The 23001-nt window shown below is 35.2% G+C and overlaps 1 protein-coding gene across 5 annotated transcripts in view; it reads left to right on the forward strand.

The window, feature by feature from the left end:
• The window catches only part of Nmdar2 (NMDA receptor 2), an 825403-nt gene that overhangs the window by 257670 nt on the left and 544732 nt on the right, over positions 1-23001 (forward strand). For all 5 annotated transcript variants that reach the window (XM_069831779.1, XM_069831775.1, XM_069831778.1 and 2 more), the window contains exon 4: positions 18485-18668. In XM_069831779.1, coding sequence (XP_069687880.1) covers positions 18485-18668 — 184 coding nt within the window. The remainder of the gene's footprint in view (positions 1-18484; positions 18669-23001) is intronic.

The following is a 23001-nucleotide window of genomic DNA, read 5'->3' on the forward strand; positions in this document are numbered from 1 at the left end:
GCGTTGGACGTCATTTTACTCCTGTGTTTATGAAAACCTGTGATAAAGCTAGCACAATCATGACTGCTAGACGACACATCACGTGTTTGTCTCCTGGCCTTGCTTGTCTCGGCTAAGCTCCCGTCTCACATTCAGCTGGTTAGTTCACGCGCGTACTATTTATTTTATTTATTTGATATTTTCAATACTTTCTTATCAACATACCACCAGTAAAAAATATGTTTATTTGTACTTTCAATGCGGAATCTAACTATATATTTTAAAAATATTTTTTCCTAGCCAAATGAGGAAAAATCTAAATTTCTCCATTTCCATAAAAAGTAAGAAAATCTGTCAATATGTCAATATAAACTTCAATTTCTCAGCATCAAAATAAACCATGATTTTGATCATTGGGTGAAAGGGTTTCGGAGCTACAACAGTTTAAATTTGCTAATTTTATGAAAATACGATAAATTTAAATATTTTAAATTTAAACACTATAAAGTTCTGATGCCTCAAACTTTGCACAAAGCATTGTATCACAGTTCTCTACGTCCAAAAATGTTTCATTGTTTTTAGAAATTGTAAGGTCAATTTTCTCTATATATCGATCGATTTGAGATGGAATAGCTCGCATGTAATAATATTTAACTTAAAGTCACTTTTTTGGCTAGACTTTACCTTGATTTTAATTATAGTATGCCCTTAGCTTCAGTTTGATCTTCCGGGCAAAAATGTTTAATGTATCAGTGTCGCTTAATTTATGTACATTACCAAAGTCCATTAGGAGAAAGACAAACCTTCCCCCACCCACAGAAAAAAGAATAAAGCAAACCACCAGTGATTTACATCCACTTGGCCTCTTCCCCTTTAAAGAGAGAACGATATAAATCGGCCATGTTGAGTACAAAAGAAGGTTTTTAACTTTTTCTTCCAGTTACAGTGAGTGCACCTAATGTATTACAACTGACTACTTCTGCCATCGCTCAAACGAATGCACCTATGTTAGGTTACCGCTTTCTGACGAATGATCAGTATTCGTTATCTTTCAGAATGTCATTTGAGACACTGGGAAAGCACTCTGAACCCCCTTTCCGCGAATGTCAAGGATAAATGTCCTTTAATACATCATACGTTGCGGGGTGTGAGTTCGAGAAATATTAGAGGCGATAAAACAGATTATCATGTGACAAAGTTAAATTCTTTATTTCCACGATGATGTTTAACACTGCTCATGCTCCTGGGAATTCAAAGTAGGACGTGGCGCGCTCTCCGAATGTGAGAGTTACTCGGAAACTTTTATACGTCATTCTTATTCCCTGTCGGTTACATTTTTCACTTAAGTCTAGATAAAATTTTATACGGTAACTAAAATACATAGTTCAGTATTTATCGGCCTAAAACGGTCATCCTGCCTAAGGTTTTTCCGTGGTTTTCCTAAGGCGCTAAGACAAATGTCGGGATGAGCCCTAAAAGAAATGGGCCACGGACCTGCATTCATATCCCCATGAATCTCCCTAATTACTCTAAATTAATTAATAATTACATCTCTCCCCTCTCTTCGTAATTGAGTCACCATAAAGCCAAATGGCTGGTCTCTAAATTGAGACGATTCAACAAGGCTCATGACAACAATCACCTCCTACATAATAGCCAAATTGGCTAGTCTCTTATATATAAGACAACTCATCCTGCCTAAAGTATTCCGTGGTTTTCCTAAGGCGTAAGACAAATGTCGGGATGAGCCCTATAAGAAATGGGCCACGGACCTATATGCCTTTCCCCATATATATTCCCCTTTTCTTGTAAACGACGTATGCCCTAGTTCAGAATCTATAAATTGTCTATTAAATGTACGAGATCAACCAATTAGTCGCAATTTGAAAGGACAGGGACCTCTCAAATTGCAGATTTAGATTTCACGGCGCTTCTTCGACGGCCTTCACATGCCTTGTCATCGAACAACAGATGACAGCGTCTTGCCATCCTAACGGCAAACAACAGCCATCTCCTCCTCGCCCCGTTCCGTGATCACTTGATCAAATCTCCGTTCCCCTCGCGTATGTGGTACCTAAGAGGTTACGTCCAATTTCGGCTTCCCCTTCAAAATTTTCTAGAGCTCCTTCAGTGGAGCAGCGTATCCCGGAGTGAGACTAGTGGCCAACAGGCTTGGAGCTCACATATTTAGTTTTGTACAGCCCCAACCCCTTGCAAGGACGCGTTTTGCGTATCTTTTAAATTTGTCCTCCCAATTCTCTTTCGATTTTTCGCCTAAAACGGAACAAAAGTGTCTGGGACTCTCGTAAACTTGGGTTGAAACGACGCTTGGTCTCTGTCTAAGACAGCCGTGGCGAAAATATGACTCGCGAGCACATTGTGGCTCGCAATGATAGTTATGCATTTCTCTTGCTTCCTACCTCCCCCAGCACCCACCCTCTCACTCACAAACCCCTTTCCATTTGTATTTGTCTCTGACCTGCGAGTGGCGTATCATTGCAATGTCTCTCTCGAAACCATGTACCTCCACAAAAACGGAAGTGTCAAGTAGAATGGGAGGACGCATTTTTTTGCTGCCATTATGATGAGCATATTAAATGTATGATTTGTTCACAAGTACTAAGAGGAAAAATGTTGTATAACATAAAACGGCATTATGCTACATGTTACTGATGAAATATTAAAACGTTAAGTGTTATTATTATTATTATTATTATTATTATTATTATTATTATTATTATTATTATTATTATTATTATTAATTGAACGGGTTACATCAGCTTCTTGTCTATGCGGATGACATGAATATGTTAGGAGAAAATCCACAAACGATTAGGGAAAACACGGAAATTTTTACTTGAAGCAAGTAAAGCGATCGGTTTGGAAGTAAATCCCGAAAAGACAAAGTATATGATTATGTCTCGTGACCAGAATATTGTACGAAATGGAAATATAAAAATTGGAGATTTATTTTCGAAGGGGTGGAAAAATTCAAATATCTTCGAGCAACAGTAACAAATACAAACGACACTCGGGAGGAAATTAAATGCAGAATAAATATGAGAAATGCGTGTTATTATTCGGTTGAGAAGCTTTTATTATCTAGTCTGCTGTCAAAAAATCTGAGAGTTAGAATTTATAAATAGTTATATTACCGGTTGTTCTGTATGGTTGTGAAACTTGGACTCTCACTCTGAGAGAGGAACATAGGTTAAGGGTGTTTGAGAATAAGGTTCTTAGGAAAATATTTTGGGCTAAGAGGGATGATGTTACAGGAGAATGGAGAAAGTTGCACAACGCAGAACTGCACGCATTGTATTCTTCAACTGACGTAATTAGGAACATTAAATCCAGACGTTTGAGATGGGCAGGACATGTAGCACGTATGGGTGAATCCAGAAATGCATATAGAGTGTTAGTTGGGAGACCGGAGGGAAAAAGACCTTTAGGGAGGCCGAGACGTAGAGGGAGGATAATATTAAAATGGATTTGAGGGAGGTGGGATATGATGATAGAGACTGGATTAATCTTGCACAGGATAGGGACCGATGGCGGGCTTATGTGAGGGCGGCAATGAACCTTCGGGTTCCTTAAAAGCCATTTGTAAGTAAGTAAGTATTATTATTATTATTATTATTATTATTATTACTATTATCATCATCATCATCATCATTATTATATCTGTACGTCTATCCTTCTTCAGCAGATCTAGGAATAATGAGGTTAGATCTTCAATTTGAACGCACTGATTTGCAGTGTGATGTTAAATGAAAGCTAGATGTAAGGACTTGACAAAAATAAATATCCGAAGCTTCGTTCTTTCGCTTGCTCTGTGGAAGCCATGTTCACTACAACTTACGTTTGTGAAAAATTATTTTCAACGATGAAAATAGTAAAAACCAAATTTAGATCACGACTGACAGACAAATACCTTCGTGATCAACTACGACTGGCAGTAAGTGACATAATTCCTGATTTTGAAACTCTGTCGCAGAGACATTCTGGAGACAGTTAATTTTAGGTTGTGATAATGTTTTCTATGTTTTCTTATTGATTTCTTTCTTCGTTACACGTACTAAACATTAGTTTTGTAGCCTTGTACTATATTAAATTATATTTAAGTGCTTGACGTAAGGAAAATGGAAATCTGTTAATAAGTAAGACAGTTGCTTCACTTCCCCTTCGGGTGTCCGCCTCGCTCCATAGGTGCTATGCACGTTGCAGGTTACACAGTGGCTCGGCGCACGATCACATTTTCGCCACGGCTGGTCTAAGAGAATGAATTAAGTTTATGACGTAAAAGTGGTTAATACGACTGTGATTTCTATACAGAATTAAAATTGAACCTTAGTTTTTGCATACACTACCGCGGCGGAATGGAGATGGTAAAATTTAATAAACACAGCGAAAAAAAAAAGAGTTCGCATTTATTGCAACTGATTTATAATTGATTTTAATCTGTTCTGCTATGTCTTTATATGTATGTCGAAGCTATACTTCAAAGTAATAAATTCATACTATTAGTTGTTCCTTTTATGATGACTACAAATGTCCTATATTGAAGGAATCTACTCAAGTGAAGTACTTTTCAAGTATTATTGCCCAGAATTTAAGGTAGGATAAACATATTCATAGGAGAAAGTGGAAGGTTTCGATTTGTTTGTCTGCATATATTTGTTTCAATCTTTTAAAGTAACAAAACATACGAATCCTTACTTAACCTATATCTTTGCTCAAATTCTCTGTCATTATACATAAAAACAATTCGTGTCTATTACGGAAATGCCTTCCCCTTAATAATATTCCTCCATTCTAAAATTTCTTCATCAGAAGAATCCGTTATGTCGAAAAAAATATTGTTACGTTATAACTATTTACTATATAAATTACAGTAACTGTACTATAAAGATATAACATAAATACTTTGTCAATTTTTATTTTAACTTTATTGGGTTATTTTACGACGCTGTATCAACATCTAGGTTATTTAGCGTCTGAATGAAATGAAGGTGATAATGCCGGTGAAATGAGTCCGGGGTCCAGCACCGAAAGTTACTCAGCATTTGCTCGTATTGAGTTGAGGGAAAACTCCGGAAAAAACCTCAACCTGGTAACTTGCCCCGACCGGGATTCGAACTCGGGCCACCTGGTTTCGCGGCCAGACGCGCTGACCGTTACTCCACAGGTGTGGACTATTTGATCAGTGATCAGTCACCTAACCAGCAAAAATCTGCTGATCAAATCTAATGGAAGACTGATCTCAGATCAAATAGGCTACTGATTGTTCTTTCTGCAACAGAAATAGGACTGATTGTCAATGAAACCCTCCTTAATAGCCAATTATATCTGGTCGGTGTTTCTGCAACGGAGCCTAACTGGTGGCTACATTAACCGATGTTTATGCACATTGGCATTAGGATATTAAGGCCCAAGTGTATAAAGCTCTCAGACTAAAGATCAACTTTGATCGAAGATCGGAAAGTGAACCGAGTTCAGTCACTTCTTCTATTGTGTTAAAACTTTTCTGCGATCAAATTACCTTGGTTCAAATGCAATCTAAGTACACGTGAAAAGGATTTGGCAACATCGCATAAACAGGTGAAATATGTGATGCGCGGGCCATGTTGTACAGGTTTGTTCAGTGTCGCCAATTTAGCAACTTTAACTCATTTTCAACAACAATTTCTTTTAACTTTTATATTGCTTAAATAGGAATTTAGCGACCTTTTTAGCACCCCATAGTGACAAAATTTAACCTTTCTTTGTTGATAATGAGAAATGTAGCGACTTTCCAACTACTTTTTGGCGACTTTCCGTACACTCTGTTGGAGACACTGGTTTGTTTTGTGCATTGTAAATAATGGCGAACAGTAAGAAGAAGATTGACCGTTTTCCAAATTGTTATCATGTTATGGTGCTTGATACTGCTAAACATAATAAATCTTTAAAAAACGACAGTTTTCGTTTAGTAATACAGTTAATTGAAAATTTATGAATGTACCTATCATATCCATTAATAATTAATGGTTGTTATAAACATAATATAATTATAGGTTATATTATTTGATACTGCTGAACATGATAAAGCCTTATAAAATATAAGAATGTTTGTGTATTAAGGCAAGAAATTGAAAACATATACCATATGTATTAATATTAATAATAATGGTTATTCTTTTTGCACAGTCTGCCACTCCTATATTTCAAACAGAAAATAAATAACTGAACTGAACTGGATCATCTAACTTAATCGGAGAAATTTCTTCAGTCAAAGTTGACTTTAGTTTAAGACAAATTACTCTCCGATTACACTTTATATACAGTAGAACCCCGATTATCCGTCACCCTGTTAACCGATTATTGGATTATCCGTCTGTCATTCTCTCCTATTTTTGTTCAGAAAAAATATCGAATACTGCATAATACATTAGTACGTATTTTTTTTATAGAGAGTGATATTACAAACCTTTGCACTTACACATTATGATCTACTGTTCGAGTGACCTGTTTAATTTCTCTGCAAAACGTCTTCCAGAAGTGCCAAAAGAAGTGCTAAATATGGAAGAGAAGTGCATATAATTGAGTGGTTTTGGAAAAGATAAACTGTGGTTCATCTCACATCGGAATACGAGATTGGAGTTACAACTGTGCGAGATTTAATAAAAAACAAAGATTGAAGTGTATAAATTACTTAAATCTATAACATGAAACCTATACTTTTCCTATCTTCCCACAGAAATCCATCATAGGAAGTTTCCTTGACCCTTAGAAACCCGTCATTGACATTCATTCAATCATTCATAGTGTTCTGTCACTGCAAACCCAGCATTCTCCAGTCTTTCCTATTTTCTGCCTTCCTCTTAGTCTCCGTATATGATCCATATATCTTAATGCCGTCTATTATTTGATCTCTTCTTCTGCCCCGAAATCTTCTCCCGTTCACCATTCCTTCCTGTGAATCCTTCAGTAGGCAGTTTCTTCCCAGTCAATGACCCAGCCAATTCCTTTTTCTCTTCCTGATCAGTTTCAGCATTATTCTTTCTTCACCCACTCTTTCCAACACAGCTATTATACTTAAAACTGCTGATCCACTACCTGATGTATTAAAACACATGACCACGGAGAAAATTACGAAACTGCATTATGCAACACTTAATTTATGAAAGTTTTCTATAGTACGGATTATCCGACTTTTTCGATTAACCGTTCAGCCCACCCCCTTCATTACCACGGTTAATAGAGGTTCTACTGTAACACAAAATTCCAAGTTCAGCTAGAACAGGTATGCTCATTCTCTGACTCTCGATTACGTTCTGTAATCGCAACCTTGGAATGTAGAGCGAGCTGTTCCTCGTTCGAAGCTCGACGGATGACTGCAGAAGGCATTTCAAGTACTTAGTAATGTACGAACAGTGCGGGACAATGACACAGTCAAAACCTTCTGTAAGCAAACGATCATTCCGTACAGTGTGGGAGGAAGACTATTTTTGTTGTGAAAACGTAAAGTGTTTACTTTGTTGTAAGGTATTGTCAGGAATACTGCTGAGCAACATAAAACATACGATCTGCCATCCAGAACATGCTGAAATGACAGGGAAGCTGTTTTCTGTAATATGTATTCATATATCAGCTTTATTATTATGATTATGATTATTATTATTATTATTATTATTATTATTATTATTACTAGTACAATTATTGTTACTGTGGTGATTTTATTCCAACAAAAATACATGTTATGATAAAATAATTTTTCAGGGGTGCAACGTGCACTACAGTTTCAAGAATTGAAAGCACATCATGAAAGGCCAAACATTAAAGACAGTCGAACAATTCAGAGTCTACGTTTAGGAGCAAGTTATGTAGTAGGCCTATGTTGGGAATTAACTAAGGCACTAAAAACCCTTCACGGGTGGTGAACTTGTAAATAAATCTATGGTGCCTGAACAAAATATAGTTAATTACATCTCCGTACTAGAACACCTCTAATGTGAATTCACAGAACATAGATTTAATGATTTTAGACGTATGGAAAGAGATATTAATCTTTTTGTTAATCCTTTCATAGTAAATTTAGTACAATCCGTGAGAGTGCAGTTCCAGGACAAAGTCATGTAGAATTCAGAACTAAATGCGGAGAATATGACTTGTCAAGCATAGAAGTAGTCAAAAATGAACAAAACGCAATATCACAAGATGAGCTTATTCGTTGTCACTCGAAATATGTGTGAAAACAATTAGTTTCGAGAATGAAGGTTGCTAAATTCAAAAATCCAAACATAGATCCCGATTAATAGATGAGAATATTTTGTGCATTGCAGTAAATTCGTTGGAAATAGATTTCCGATTACTTGCAGAAAAGAATAGGCGTACACATGTTGAATGTGGAATATGAAAATAACATTATCTATGATATAATAGTATTCTAACTGTATAAAATATAATAAATAATGTAATAAATGAATATTTCCTTTTTCAAATTCAGTTAATTATCCGTATTTAAGACAGAGCGATGCGACGGCCTGTGCTGCAATGTAGTTGCGGAGCCCAGTTCGTACACTGTGTGTGTTATGCAGTGCAGCATCATCCGTGTAATCAGCGCTTTTACAATTTTGAGCATACCTGAGCTAGAACGAGGATAAATTTAACCTCTGATCTAAGATTAAATGGTTTATACAATCGGCCCTAAGCAAGCCGATTTAAACTAGTTAAGGCCTACTTATTGTTATTCCTTCCAATCCTGATCATTATTTATGGCTAAGACACAGATAATGATAATTTGAAGAGTTGTTGCTTATTTGAGCTAGTGTCTTCCGCTTGGCTTGCAACGAATCCTGTGCCCCATGTCGTGTGAATGCACAATACAGCAAGCCTGTCATAAATCACAGGACCGCTCGGTGTGTTGATAACTGTTACTACTGACCCAATGCAGGTGGACGTTTGCTTGCTAATGGATTGGCGTGCTGCAGTGTCCGTCTCATAAATATTGCGCCGGGGCTTGTTTTGTGCATCGTTATGGAAACACCTCGCGTCCATCCCTCGCAGGAAGGTTGCGCGGATATTGACAACAAGCAAACAGCGTTCAGAATATCATTGATCAAACCGTTGATGCAATTCCTAAACAGTTGTGACATTATTTATCGTTTTGTAACTTTTAAACTGTCGATAAATGCGGACTTCAATTTACAATCTCTCACTTTTCGGTGAGGTCTTTCTATCACTTCATGTCAATCGCAGAAGCTCTCAAACTTCTCGCCTGTCTCTTGTTCACAGCCTATACTTGAGTGTCTAGAAGAACAGCTCTGATAACTCTAGTGAAGGTGGAAAGTGAACGTTTCTGTACTTCATTCACCTACTGCCGTTGTCGGGTTTTGTTTGCGGTGCTGTGGAAGCTTTTTGTGCGAGATCGTGCGTATTTGCTTGTTTTCCGCACAAAACCAATGCACGGTAAGTGTGAAATACCACATTCAGTATTCCCAACGTAACACACATAACAATTTCCCTCTTCTTACCGCTTAAGCGAGACATTCATTTTACTGCTTTAGGCTTTTAACATATTATTTTTAGAGACGTTTAACATAGTAATAATTATAAATTGGAAACTTACCACTGCAATTTCACCTAAATTGCAATGTTAATTATTGTTTTTAAATATTTGCAAAAATTAAGTGAAGTCTACTACTCCACGAAACTTATTGCATTCCTGATACAAGTAACATTAAGAAAGCCGTGAAAAAATCAACAAGATTCCTGATGCCGATGTTATTACTGCAATATATAATATAAATAATATTGTTAAAATAGGCTATTAAAATGAAAAATAAATCATTACATAACCTTACCGTTTGTTTTAAGTTCGCATTTATACACTGGGGGAAAAAAAGACACACGTATATCACGGCCTGCTGGAGTATAGTAAACACAGAAAACATTTAAAGCAACAATGTTGAAGAGAGATATTTTTGTTTTCCAAAATTGCCGTCATTGAACAGAAACCAAGATGGAGATTTCATTGCAACTAATTAGAAATACCTCTTTCAGGTATGTAATAAACGATCTTCGCATAGAATAATGTACGATACACGAGCGGTATGTTTGTTTTCATGTTCTCGGAAATTAAAAAAGCTCAACTACGTTTCGCTTTTTCAATCTTTTCCTCGAACATGAAAACGTCAACATACCGCTCTTGTAACGCATATTACTATTTCGCCAGCTTTGTTGCATTTCTATGAAAAGAAGCACGTGCTTGAGTCACTTCTTTGAAAATGAATTAAACGAACTTATAATGACTTGTCTTCTTCGTTTAGGATCTTCATTTTAACGAACAAACAAACGAACGAATGAACTATCAACGCAAAATACACTATTATAAGCACATTAATAAGATACTTCATTTTTATATTTTAAACGATCAGGTTATTTTAAGCAGTTAATGCTGTGTTGACATCAGAGTGACATATTTGTTGACGTATGTTAACATTCGGAAAACTTCGGAAAGAATCATTACACGATATTTCCCGCTCCTTTAACATTTATCATTTCGTAGCTTCTACAATAGTCAATCAATCGTGCTGTAATTTTCTTTATGCTCGACCATGCCGAAATGTAATAATTATACACCTGGTAGCAGTCCTTTAATGCATGTCATTAAAGTACACCTACTCATTAAAGTAAAGGTGTTCAGCCAATGACAACTCAGCTTACAGGCGTTCAGCCAATGACAAGTCAGCTTTGTACCGTTATAAAACCACAAGTAGCGATTATGCTCGGATATGCAATCGAAAGAGAATTAGCGAAAAGTTACGGAGGCTGGAAATCTAATACTGTCGCAGAAGGTTATGTTCTGTTACTTTAATAATTAGCGTTAATTGTAAATAATGTTCAAATAAATTCAATTTGTCATCTCCTTTTTCAATGTCGAATTCAATAATCAAGGTTATACCAAATTTAACGGGATTACATCAAGGTCAATGACATTATTGTTCCTCGGAAAAAATCAATACTTTCGCGTCTGCGCACATCTCACAATTCACGACCTAGAACAAGGTCACTTCCGATCTTGTCAGATACAAATAAAATGTATATATCTCAATACCGGTAATTTCAAATTAGAAATATGGTCGAGCATAAAAAGTATGAAACTCGCCTATAATGGTAATTAAGAAGCTCGTATGAAAATTATGAAACTCGCTTGCGCTCGTTTCATAAACATCCATACTCGCTTCTTAATTACTATCATTATAGGCTCCTTGCATAATGTACTATTTATTGATAGACAGCTGTGAGCAGTATGGAATGAAGATAAAATCCAACAAGACGAAGACCATAATCATAGGAAGAAAAATAAAGAAGGTAAACATGCGAATTCAAAATGAGGCAGTAGAGCAATACTTGGGGTGTACTATAAGCAGTAACAAGAGCTGCTGCCAAGAAGTCAAAAGGAGAATAGCAATGGTAAAGGACGTTTCTAGTAGAAAAAAGAGCAACTTCTGAGGACCTCTGGAGAAAGAATTAAGAAAGAGACTAGTGAATTACTTTATGTGGGTGTAATATTGTATATGGGGTAGAATCATGGACATTACGACGAAGTGAAGAGTAGCGAATAGAAGCATTTGCAATGTGGAGAAGGATGGAGCATGTGAAAGGGACAGAAGAATAAAAAAAGAATCTGTGTTAGAAAGATTGGGTGAAGAAAGAATGATGCTGAAACTGATCAGAAAGAGAAAAAGGAATTGATTGGGTCACTGGGTCACGCGCCCTTTTTTAAACCCCACTAACTACAAAAAGACTCAGTTACTGCGAAGTGTTTCTGTATGGCTATGTTCGGAACATTTGAGTTACCCCGCAAAAGACTTTCTCACTTACGAAATAAGCACGATCGTTATTAACTAATTTACACCTGCTGGACTGTACGTGTATATATAAGCGGCGGCTTCTTGAATATCACTGAAATTATGAGAAACATATTCATATTCAAGGATGTCGTTATCCTCATAAGCGTTTTACATTTTTATATGTTTATTTATTTATTTTAATCTGAAAGTTAGAATTTATAAAACAGTTATATTACCGGTTCTTCTGTATGACTGTAAAACTTGGACTCTCACTCTGAGAGAGGAAAATAGGTTAAGGGTGTTTGAGAATAAGGTGCTTAGGAAAATATTTGGGGCTAAGTGGGATGAAGTTACAGGAGAATGGAGAAAGTTACACAACACAGAACTGCACGCATTGTATTCTTCACCTGACATAATTAGGAACATTAAATCCAGACGTGTGAGATGGGGAGGGCATGTAGCACGTATGGGCGAATCCAGAAATGCATATAGAGTGTTAGTTGGGAGACCGGAGGGAAAAAGACCTTTAGGGAGGCCGAGACGTAGACGGGAGGATAATATTAAAATGGATTTGAGGGAGGTGGGGTATGATGATAGAGACTGGATTAATCTTGCTCAGGATAGGGACCGCTGGCGGGCTTATGTGAGGGCGGCAATGAACCTTCGGGTTCCTTAAAAGCCATTTGTAAGTAAGTAATTGGGTTATTTTTCGACGCAGTATCAACATCTAGGTTATTTAGCGTCTGAATGAAATGAAGGTGATAATGCCGGTGAAATGAGTCCAGGGTCCAGCACCGAAAGTTACCCAGCATTTGCTCGTACTGGGTTGAGGGAAAACCCCGGAAAAAACCTCAACTTTCCCTGACCGGGATTCGAAACCGGGCCACCTAGTTTCCCGGCCAGTCGCGCTGGCCGTTACTCCATTGGTGTGGACTTTATTTATTTATTTGTTTGTTTGTTCGTTAATTAATTAATTAATTAATTAATTCATTCATTCATTCATTCATTCATTCATTCATTCATTCAGACAGACAGACGAATTAAAACTATTCGATTTCATGGTGCTCTCTCACTTAATAATACATATGGACAGTGATCAAAATCTTCAAAAGGTTGAGAACACCTGTTGTAGAACATTTAGTTCGTTGCACAATAGTAATATACGTTACAAGAGCGATATGTTGACGTTTTCATGTTCGAGGAAAAGATTGAAAAAGCGAAACGTAGTTGAGCTTTTTTAATTTCCGAGAACATGAAAACAAAAATACCGCTCGTGTATCGTACATTATTTTGTGCGAAGATCGTTTATTACATACCTGAAAGACGAATTTCTAATTAGTTGCAATGAAATCTCCATCTTGGTTTCTGTTTAATGACGGCAACTTTAGAGAACAAAAATATCTATACTCCAGCAGGCCGTGATATACGTCTGTCTTTTTTTTTCCCCCAGTCTATAAATGCGAACTTAAAACAAACGGTAAGGTTATGTAATGAATTATTTTTCATTTCAATATTTTAACAATATTATTTATATAACATATTGCAGTAATAACATCGGCACCTGGAGTCGTGTTGATTTTTTCACGGCTTCCTTAATGTTACTTGTATCAGGAATGCAATAAGTTTCGTGGAGTAGTAGACTTCACATAATTTTTGCAAATATTTAAAAACAATAATTAACAGTACAATTTAGGTGAAATTGCAGTGGTAAGTTTCCAATTTATAATTATTACTATGTTAAACGTCTCTAAAAATAATATGTTAAAAGCCTAAAGCAGTAAAATGAATGTGGCGCTTAAGCGGTAAGAAGAGGGAAATTGTTATGTGTGTTACGTTGGGAATACTGAATGTGGTATTTCACACTTACCGCGTATTGGTCCTGTGCGGAAAACAAGCAAATACGCACGATCTCGCACAAAAAGGCTTATACAGACTCTGGCTTAGTTCGGAGAATATGGATTCCTGTTCGAAAGTTGTATTGTGGCTCCTCTTCGTTCTCCTTAAGTGAAGTTTGCCCGTAACCTTTTCAAACACCCTCTATAGTAAACTTTATGTTTTTTCCTTAAAACCTGTATATTAAATAATAATTATTTTCTTAATTTCCACTTTGTTTTAGCTGTAAGTATATTTAAACCTGAACATTTATTTTATTGTGGTTGGATTGGTTGTTTGTCGAGAAGAGATACTAACAGTTCAAAATTAAAGAAATTTTTGAAAATCAACATAAAATATCGAAATAAGTTAGCACTCTTACTATATAATTGGACGATAGTCAATATTTAAAATAACAGATTTTTTAAAGTGACTATTACACTCTTACAGCGTCATACTACTTTTGACCAATAAAACAGTACGAAAGGATGTATTTCAACCAATCATGTCTGCTTATCGCACAATTTTATCGCGTCCCTAGCATTTGTTTAATTTTATCGCGTCTCTAGCATTTGTTTAATTTTATCGCGTCCCTAGCATTTGTTTCTTTGTTTGCCAACATTTAAAACTGCGCTGGTCTGGACGTCAAAAAAAAAAAAAAAAAAAAAAATATATATATATATATATATATATATATAATTACAAACCACTCCAGTCTATGCACAGCAGTTTCAAATATGACTCGCATTGGCATTCAAGAACAAGAATTAATAAAAATCACTGATCATACCTATGCATCTTCTAAAATCCTATTTACAAATAAATGAAGAGCACCATTCGGAAACCCTGAATAAGTTGAATACACCATGTAGGCCTAAATCAACGAGTTCCACTTCTATTACGCACACGTCCAATATAACATCAATTGAACCACTAACCACATTCAAATTTGAAAATTGTACATTCAATAATTATTCCTTTTAAAATTATTCATGTATATTTTTTATGTCATCGTCGTTAATAAAAACTCTTCTAACACTTGTGTATATTAGTTAGGTTATGTTATAGCTCTGCTATATGATATTATGGATAGTCACGTATCAGAGATTGTTTAATATTAAGATTTATTGAAAATCATCTGTTAAGCGACGTTGATTACAGTGATTCGGATAATTGAAGTGGAATGCAACTGTTTTAATAAAAATGAAACTGAATCAACAAAGCCTTCTTGACTAGTAACATTACCATCGTGTATAGATTGGTATAGATCGAGAACTTATCGACGAGAAGGCATATTACTGCCATCTAGCATGCATTTAGCGTAATATTTGTAATGTTCAGATGGTACAATAATACATTTGAAGACAGTTGTATTTTCGTAAGTCAATTAATATTTTATTGTATTGGAGTACTTCGTTACTTCTAATCTTTATATACTTTCTTCTAATCGTGTAATAGTCAATTAAATCCCACTCGAGTTTTGATTTTGTCTAGATAAATCAAAACGTCTAGTGAGATTACTGTTGATAAAAAATGATATAATTTTAATCGAAAGTCTCCTTTTTTCCTGAGGTTATAAAAGCCATTGTATTGAAGGTAGAGTTTGTGCTTGGAAGAACTTGCAACACAATTGAGTGAAAGTTCTCCAGTTAATGCTTGCCTTCAGAAACAGGGGAACAAATTATATCGCGTAGGAATGGTGTCGAGGAAGCCTGTAAAGAAACCATTGATATCCATACAGTAGAGTTTGAATGCAGTAAAATGGGCTAAGTAATATTAATTAATACTGGAAAGCTGCAAATGAAATAAAGTTTTGTTCAGTGATATGTATGGAAATTATGGAGAAGTTAGTTTGTTCCATGAAATTCCCTAAAATGTACAATACTGATTACACTATAACGCTATTAATTTAATTAACTGTGATTTGTTTCATATGTAATAGCATTTGTTCTGTTCCAATGTTTAAATTCGATATAGAGGAGGTACTAGAGAAGATTATGATCATCTGAAAAAGGGATTATTCTACAATTAACAGTTCAGTTTCCAGAACGATTAGTTGCACTGCGTAACAAATTTTAACCCTTTTTTACGCTAGGCATGTGATACATGTTTTCTATATAATTGAACCTCCTGAATACGAATAGGACAATAAAAAACAGTTGCTGGTTACGATTTTTGAGAAATTTTCGAATTTCTATCTATTCAAAATACTGCTTTATATAATGACAATGAGATTAATACTCACTGTTCAGAAGATTATAGCTTTTTTTTCTGTATTTTATTTTATACTGGGCATCACGTACATTACAAGCTAAAATCCAGCAGTAGTCTACTAGCATATTGGTACTCCGCTGTCCTTGGTGGTATCTTTCTTCCATAGTTGAAATTTCTTGATTAAAACGCTCACCATGTTCATCACTGACATTACCACAATTCTCGGAGAAAAAGTTAAGATGGGAGTGAAGGAAGTGAATTTTCAGGGACATGTTATAACCCATACTTTCATACGTCAACAGTAAATTTTACACTAGTTCTTCATAGTTCTCACTTCTACGGTTACCCAGAAAATTTAATAAAACCTCCTTCAACGCAATCCAAGCGGCTCTCTCTTTTCCTTCCAACAAAGATTCGAAGTGATTGTCCTTCATTATTTCTCTAATTTGAGGTCCATTGAATACTCCCTCTTTTATTTTTGCCTCACTAGTAGCAGGAAATTTTTCCTGCATATATTTAAATGTTTAGGTTTCATGACTCATCCCTTTAACAAAATTCTTCATTAATCCTAAATCAATATATAAAGGGAGTTCATGTATAATATTTTTGTTCCTGGCAGTAGCGATTGTCGTGTTGGCCATGCTTTTATTTTATAATTCTCATCTGGAGCACACAGAAAGCAGCAACATTTTGTGCAGCCTAATTACATTCCAAGAAGCAATGCTACAACCTTCAAATCCGCACATATAAACCATTCATACTCTGAATGTTATCGTTAAATCACACTTTTAAAGAAATACAGTATATGTCTTACACAAAATACTACCACCACGAAAATCTCCTGGTAAACTGAAGCGATTTCTTGCGGCGAACCTGTTTTTCACCCTCCAAATGAAATCGAAGAGGGCAATGGAACAATTTTCGTTTTCTACAAGTGCTTCTAACATGGTGGCCTACTTATACTAATATTGTTTTCACATAATGGGTCGTCATATTTTTAAAACAAAGTAGTTACACACGAAATACGGTGATGTTTTAAAAATAAAATGCATAGAAAATGAATTATATTGTGCATCTGAAAAACGCGAACAGATGAAACGTTTTGCTTGTTATTTTTTTAATTCAGGAGGTCGAAATTAGTAATAATTTGTTAGTTTTATGTCTGGTGCAAAATGACTGTTGACCAGTGTTATTGTCACGTTAAGGTTATGAGAAAAGTGTTACTATATTAGGCCTATCTTGGACAGAAAAGGTTACGCTTTTAAATCGAATCGAGTTTTATGGTTGACTGTAAAGGAAAAGTTTGTCAAAAACTAAAATGTTATTAACATTGAATTACATAATCGAAGAATGATTTACAAGTCGAAGTACTTGAAACTGATCATGTATGTATGTATGTATGTATGTATGTATGTATGTATGTATGTATGTATGTATGTATGTATGTATGTATGTATGTATGTATGTATGTATGTATGTATGTATGTTTGTATGTATGTATGTATGTATGTATGTATGTATGTATGTATGTATGTATGTATGTATGTATGTATGTATGTATGTATGTATGTATGTATGTATGTTTGTATGTATGTATGTATGTATGTATGTATGTATGTATGTATGTATGTATGTATGTATGTATGTATGTATGTATGTAGGTATGTATGTTTGTATGTATGTATGTATGTATGTATGTATGTATGTATGTATGTATGTATGTTTGTATGTATGTATGTATGTATGTATGTATGTTTGTATGTATGTATGCATGTATGTATGTATGTATGTATGTATGTTTGCATGTATGTATGTATGTATGTATGTATGTATGTATGTATGTATGTATGTATGTATGCATTAATTAATTAATTAATTAATTAATTAATTAATTAATTTATTTATTCACACTGCAAATGGGTATATACCCGGTGACAGTGGTAACTAATTACACTCAATAATGACAATAATAAACACAATTAATAATAAATTAATAATACTAATAATAATAATTAATATTAATAATAATAATAATAATAATAACAATAATAATAATAGTAACAGGGAGCATCCTAAATTAAATAAAGCACGATCACTTAAAATAATATATAAAGTAAATCTAATTTGTATATTACCCCTAAGTTCGAACTAAAAACCACGAGTATGATATGTTCATACCTGCACAAGTACCTTTCAGAGAGCTTAGTCTTTAAAATTCAGAAAATGATGCTAATGACAAATATGAAGTCATTCTTTTTACTGTTCTGCCAGTTGCATTGTTGGCTCTTGACATTTATGTGACTGGTATGATCTTTTAAAGAATGTCACAGTACAGTAATTCAGTAAAAGTATAAAGGTCCTTGTAATATAACATCTGTGAAAGTGTGTACATTTTGGACCCTCCTATTTATGTTATTAGTAGGTTAAATAGATGTAATAATAATTATATGGTTAAAATGATCCTAAATCTAGAAATTCCTAATTACATATGATGAAATAACATAGACTGTTCTGTTTTTATCAATTATGAACATTACTAGCATTATTTCTCAATTAGTTTAATTGATTTTCTGTTATTCTAACAGGTGTACACTTCGACACGAGTAGTTCATCGCTGGTGAACGAGATCACGACGGCCGTCAAAGTGTACGCGTACGGCGTAGAAGATTTTGTCAACGATGCCAGAAATGCCAACCTGTCTCTCAACACCCAGCTATCCTGTGAAGGAATAGGCGACTCCCGTTGGAAGACTGGAGATCGTTTCTTCAAGTAAGTCATTCATTCTTACTTCTGTTACATATTTCTCCCTGCAATTTAGATAGAAAAAGGAAAGCTATAAGAGATGGAATGGAATGTAATTTCTGGAGGGGACACTACGACCCAGCACTGCGACCTGTTACAATCCATTGCTCTAACCCTCAAGCTAGGCTCATTCCCAAATCCACACCGGCTGACTACACTAAGGTTCGCTGCGTATCCAGATTACGAGCAAGCGATCCTCCTCGTCCCCAGACCAGCTCTTTCCGTGCGTCGCCAGCCGGCGTTGGGAGGATACTATGAAATGATAACAAAATAGGGAAATTATGTAGATCAGGGCCGAACATACGACCGCAAGACAACCAGCCACAGTCCCAGTCGTTCCCAGCACGCTAAGGAGAACTTTGTGTTCCCGTGTGCCACACCACTGACGATGTCTGCCGTAGCAGCAGACGAAACGTATGGTAGCAACAGCGCCAACAGACCACGGCCCTTTAGCCCTGATAACATCTATCCGCAAATAGATTTTGTTCGTGAGCTCAAATGTAGTTAACATGAATATTTTTCGGAATTAAAGAGGTATCCTTGGTTACCTTTGTTGGAATTGAGGCCTTATATCGGCACACTTTAAAGTGTCGTTTTAATTGAATAGTAGATTTGAGAAAATCTAAAAAAATTCACATAAAGTAAAGTAAAAGTAAAGGTTTGGGAGTTGTTTTCTATTCTCACTGGAAGAAAGGTAATTCGTGGATCTCAACCAAAAAGTGACTTTCGAGCAGTCAGTGGACGCTAGCCATTAAGATGAACTGTAATACAATACCTGTACGTACTCTCCCTGGTAGAACTCTTGACTCAACCCGTTGCAGAAGATGCGACGAGCAAGAAACGCTTTCTCACGTCTTGGGTTTCTGCCATCATGGAGAATTGCTCCGAATCAACAGACTTAATACGGTTCGTTCTCTCATCGCATCTTCAATCCGTCAGAATGCTTCCTATGAGGTTTATGAGGAGGTTGGTTGCGTCTCTTCTGATGGCTCTACTAGACGTGCTGATATCATCATAATTGATCGGCAAGGATGTCATTCTTGATCCCACAATCCGTTTTGAGATGCATGAGCAACAGCCACAAGAAGTGTGTCGTGAAAAACAAGTCATATATGAGCCTTGTTGTCAGCAACTTGGAGCACAATACCACATCACACATTGGACAGTTTTTGGGCTCATGTTCGGTGTCCGTGGCACGATCCCACGTGAAACTTTAAATCAACTTAAACAATATAACATTTCTGATGCAACGATTGATGTCATAGGATCTCACGTGTTAAAATCATCCTTAGCTATAATTAGTAATCATTTGTACCCAACAAAATTTTTATTGTAAATGATTTCCTACGCTTTCTTATCTTAATGTTTTTTCTTTTTCTTTCCAAGTGTCACAAAATTGTTTTGTTTACTTATTATTCTTTATGAATTGATTAGTAGGCCGATCTTTCGAACCCTTATTTAGGGCGGCTTTTGTTTCTACAAATTATCTCTATCGTTTGGGTTTATTACTATTAATGTTATTATTATTATTATTATCATTATCATTATTATTATTATTATTATTATTATTATTATCATCATCATCATCGTGCATCCAAAGTACTGTATGATGGCCTGCCCCGTCTCAGTAGCTGTCGAGAAGTTTTTTCATCGGTTCTCCTCCCGTGTAGTGTATACTTCATAATTTGAGATGGTAGCCGATTCCTGTCATACATTGTACATGTTGGCTCCAATTTTCTCTTTATTTTTTATCTTGTTAGTGAATGGTTTGACAGTGAGCTCTGTTAGAATTTCCTCATTGGTTGTATAATCTTGCCAAGTATAATTTGCTGTACGCCATAAAAATCTCATTTCTGCTGCGATGATTTTTGAAGTATCAGCTTCTTGAATTGTTCAGATTTCACATCCATATGAGTGAAGAGTTTCGATATGACAAGGGTGTTACATTTTTTCAATCTCATGTATTTTTGTACTAGGTTTCGTTCGAATGTTTTGCTTTTATAATAATAATAATAATAATAATAATAATAATAATAATAATAATAATAATAATAATAAGTATTATTATTATTATTATTATTATTATTATTATTATTATTATTATTATTATTATTATTGTTATTTGCTTGTCTATGCGGATGACGTGAATATGTTAGGAAAAAATCCACAAGCGATTAAGGAAAACACAGGAATTTTACTTGAAGCAAGTAAAGAGATAGGTTTAGAAGTAAATCCCGAAAAGACAAAGCATATGATCGTATCTCGTGACCAGAATAATTTACGAAATGGAAATATAAAAATTGGAAATTTATCCTCTGAAGAGGTAAAAAATTCAAATATCTTGGAGCAACAGTAACGAATATAAATGACACTCGGGAGGAAATTAAAGGCAGAATAAATATGGCAAATAGGTACCTGTTATTATTCGGTTGAGAAGCTTTTATCATCCAGTCTGCTGTCAAAAAAGCTGAAAGTTAGAATTTATAAAACAGTTATGTTACCGGTTGTTCTGTATGGTTGTGAAACTTGGACTTTCACTTTGAGAGAGGAACATAGGTTAATGGTGTTTGAGAATGAGGTTCTTAGGAAAATATTTGGGGCTAAGTGGGATCAAGTTACAGGAGAATGGAGAAAGTTACACAAAGCAGAACTTGTCTCATTGTATTCTTCACCTGACATAATTAGGAACATTACATCCAGATGTTTGAGATGGGCAGGGCATGTAGCATGTATGGGAGAATTTAGAAATGCATATAGAGTGTTAGTTGGGAGGCCGGAGGGAAAAAGACTTTTAGGGAGGCCGAGACGTAGATGGGAGGATAATATTAAAATGAATTTGAGGGAGGTGGGATATGATGATAGAGAGTGGATTACTCTTGCACAGATTAGGGAGCGATGGCGGGCTTATGTGAGGGCGGCAATGAGCCTCCGGGTTCCTTAAAAGCGAATAATAATAATAATAATAATAATAATAATAATAATAATAATAATAATAATAATAATTATAATAATAATAATAATAATAATAGTAATAATAATAATTGTTATTATTTTTTATTATTGTTATTTTTATTCTTTATTATTATTATTATTATTATTATTATTATTATTATTATTATTATTACTACTACTACTACTATTACTGAAAGCTGTGCTTACAAATCTCGGATTCCCGTTGTAGCGCGCACTTTCACACGAGTGTGGCTGCGTTTTGAAATCTCATCGCCTGGTTAAACAGCAGTTAATGGCGACTCTCGAATGCGTCGACCTCGATTCAGGGGCCACAGCTTCAATTCCAAAAGGTCGGCGGCTAACGTGCGGGAGATTGGGATCGGAAATTCTCTATGGGGACAGAGGATCCGCCAACATTTGGACGTAATGCAATAATGCTCGATGCCATGGCCACATGGACTGACTCGCTTAACACTGCAGGCACAGGACGATAGCGAATTACATTCCCTCTCCTCACACGAAGATCGCCAAATATTAATTGAATACTTAGGTATTATTCCAAAGTTTATTTTTAAACTGCGATGAGTGAAACTGAAAATGAAGGCGAATGACAGCGAGAACGATTTTTTTTTTCTTTTTCTTACAAGGAATGTGCCATTATTTGCCTGTTCATGAGTTAGTCATTTCTTGCACTGTATAACCAGACAATTCTATAATAGTACATTATGCAACGAGCCTATAATGGTAGTAATTAAGACGCGAGTATGTTTATGAAACGAGCGCAAGCGAGTTTCATAATTTTCATACGAGCGTTTTAATTACCATTATAGGCAAGTTTCATACGACTTTTTATGCTCGACCATATTTCTAACTTGAAATTATTCGTAAGTGTTCATGTTATTAGTTAGTATTTATTTAGTATTTATTTATTTAACCTGGTAGAGATAAGGCCGTCAGGCCTTCTCTGCCCCTCTACCAGGAGATTCCAACTACAATATCAACAATAAAATTACAATTAGTATTAAATTTACAATTACAATTACAAATAATATTACAGTTAGTATTAAATTTACAATTACAATAAAATCAAAGTACGAAAAGATTACCTGAATAATTAAAGCTAGATAATTTATCATAGAGAAACAAAGAATATTTTATATTTACTGAATTACAAATTAAATCTAGAATAACAAAATTGTATAGTGATGAAATTACTGAATATTGAAATATTTTGTCATAGATTAAAGAAACTATTTACAAGTAATCAATTACTGACCAAGTGCCTAGTAAGTTTTCGTTTGAATTCAATTTTATTTCGACAGTCCCTGATGCTAGCAGGTAGCGAATT

Source organism: Periplaneta americana, chromosome 7 (genome assembly GCF_040183065.1).
Source record: "Periplaneta americana isolate PAMFEO1 chromosome 7, P.americana_PAMFEO1_priV1, whole genome shotgun sequence".
In the NCBI taxonomy this organism is placed as follows: Eukaryota; Metazoa; Arthropoda; class Insecta; order Blattodea; family Blattidae; genus Periplaneta; species Periplaneta americana.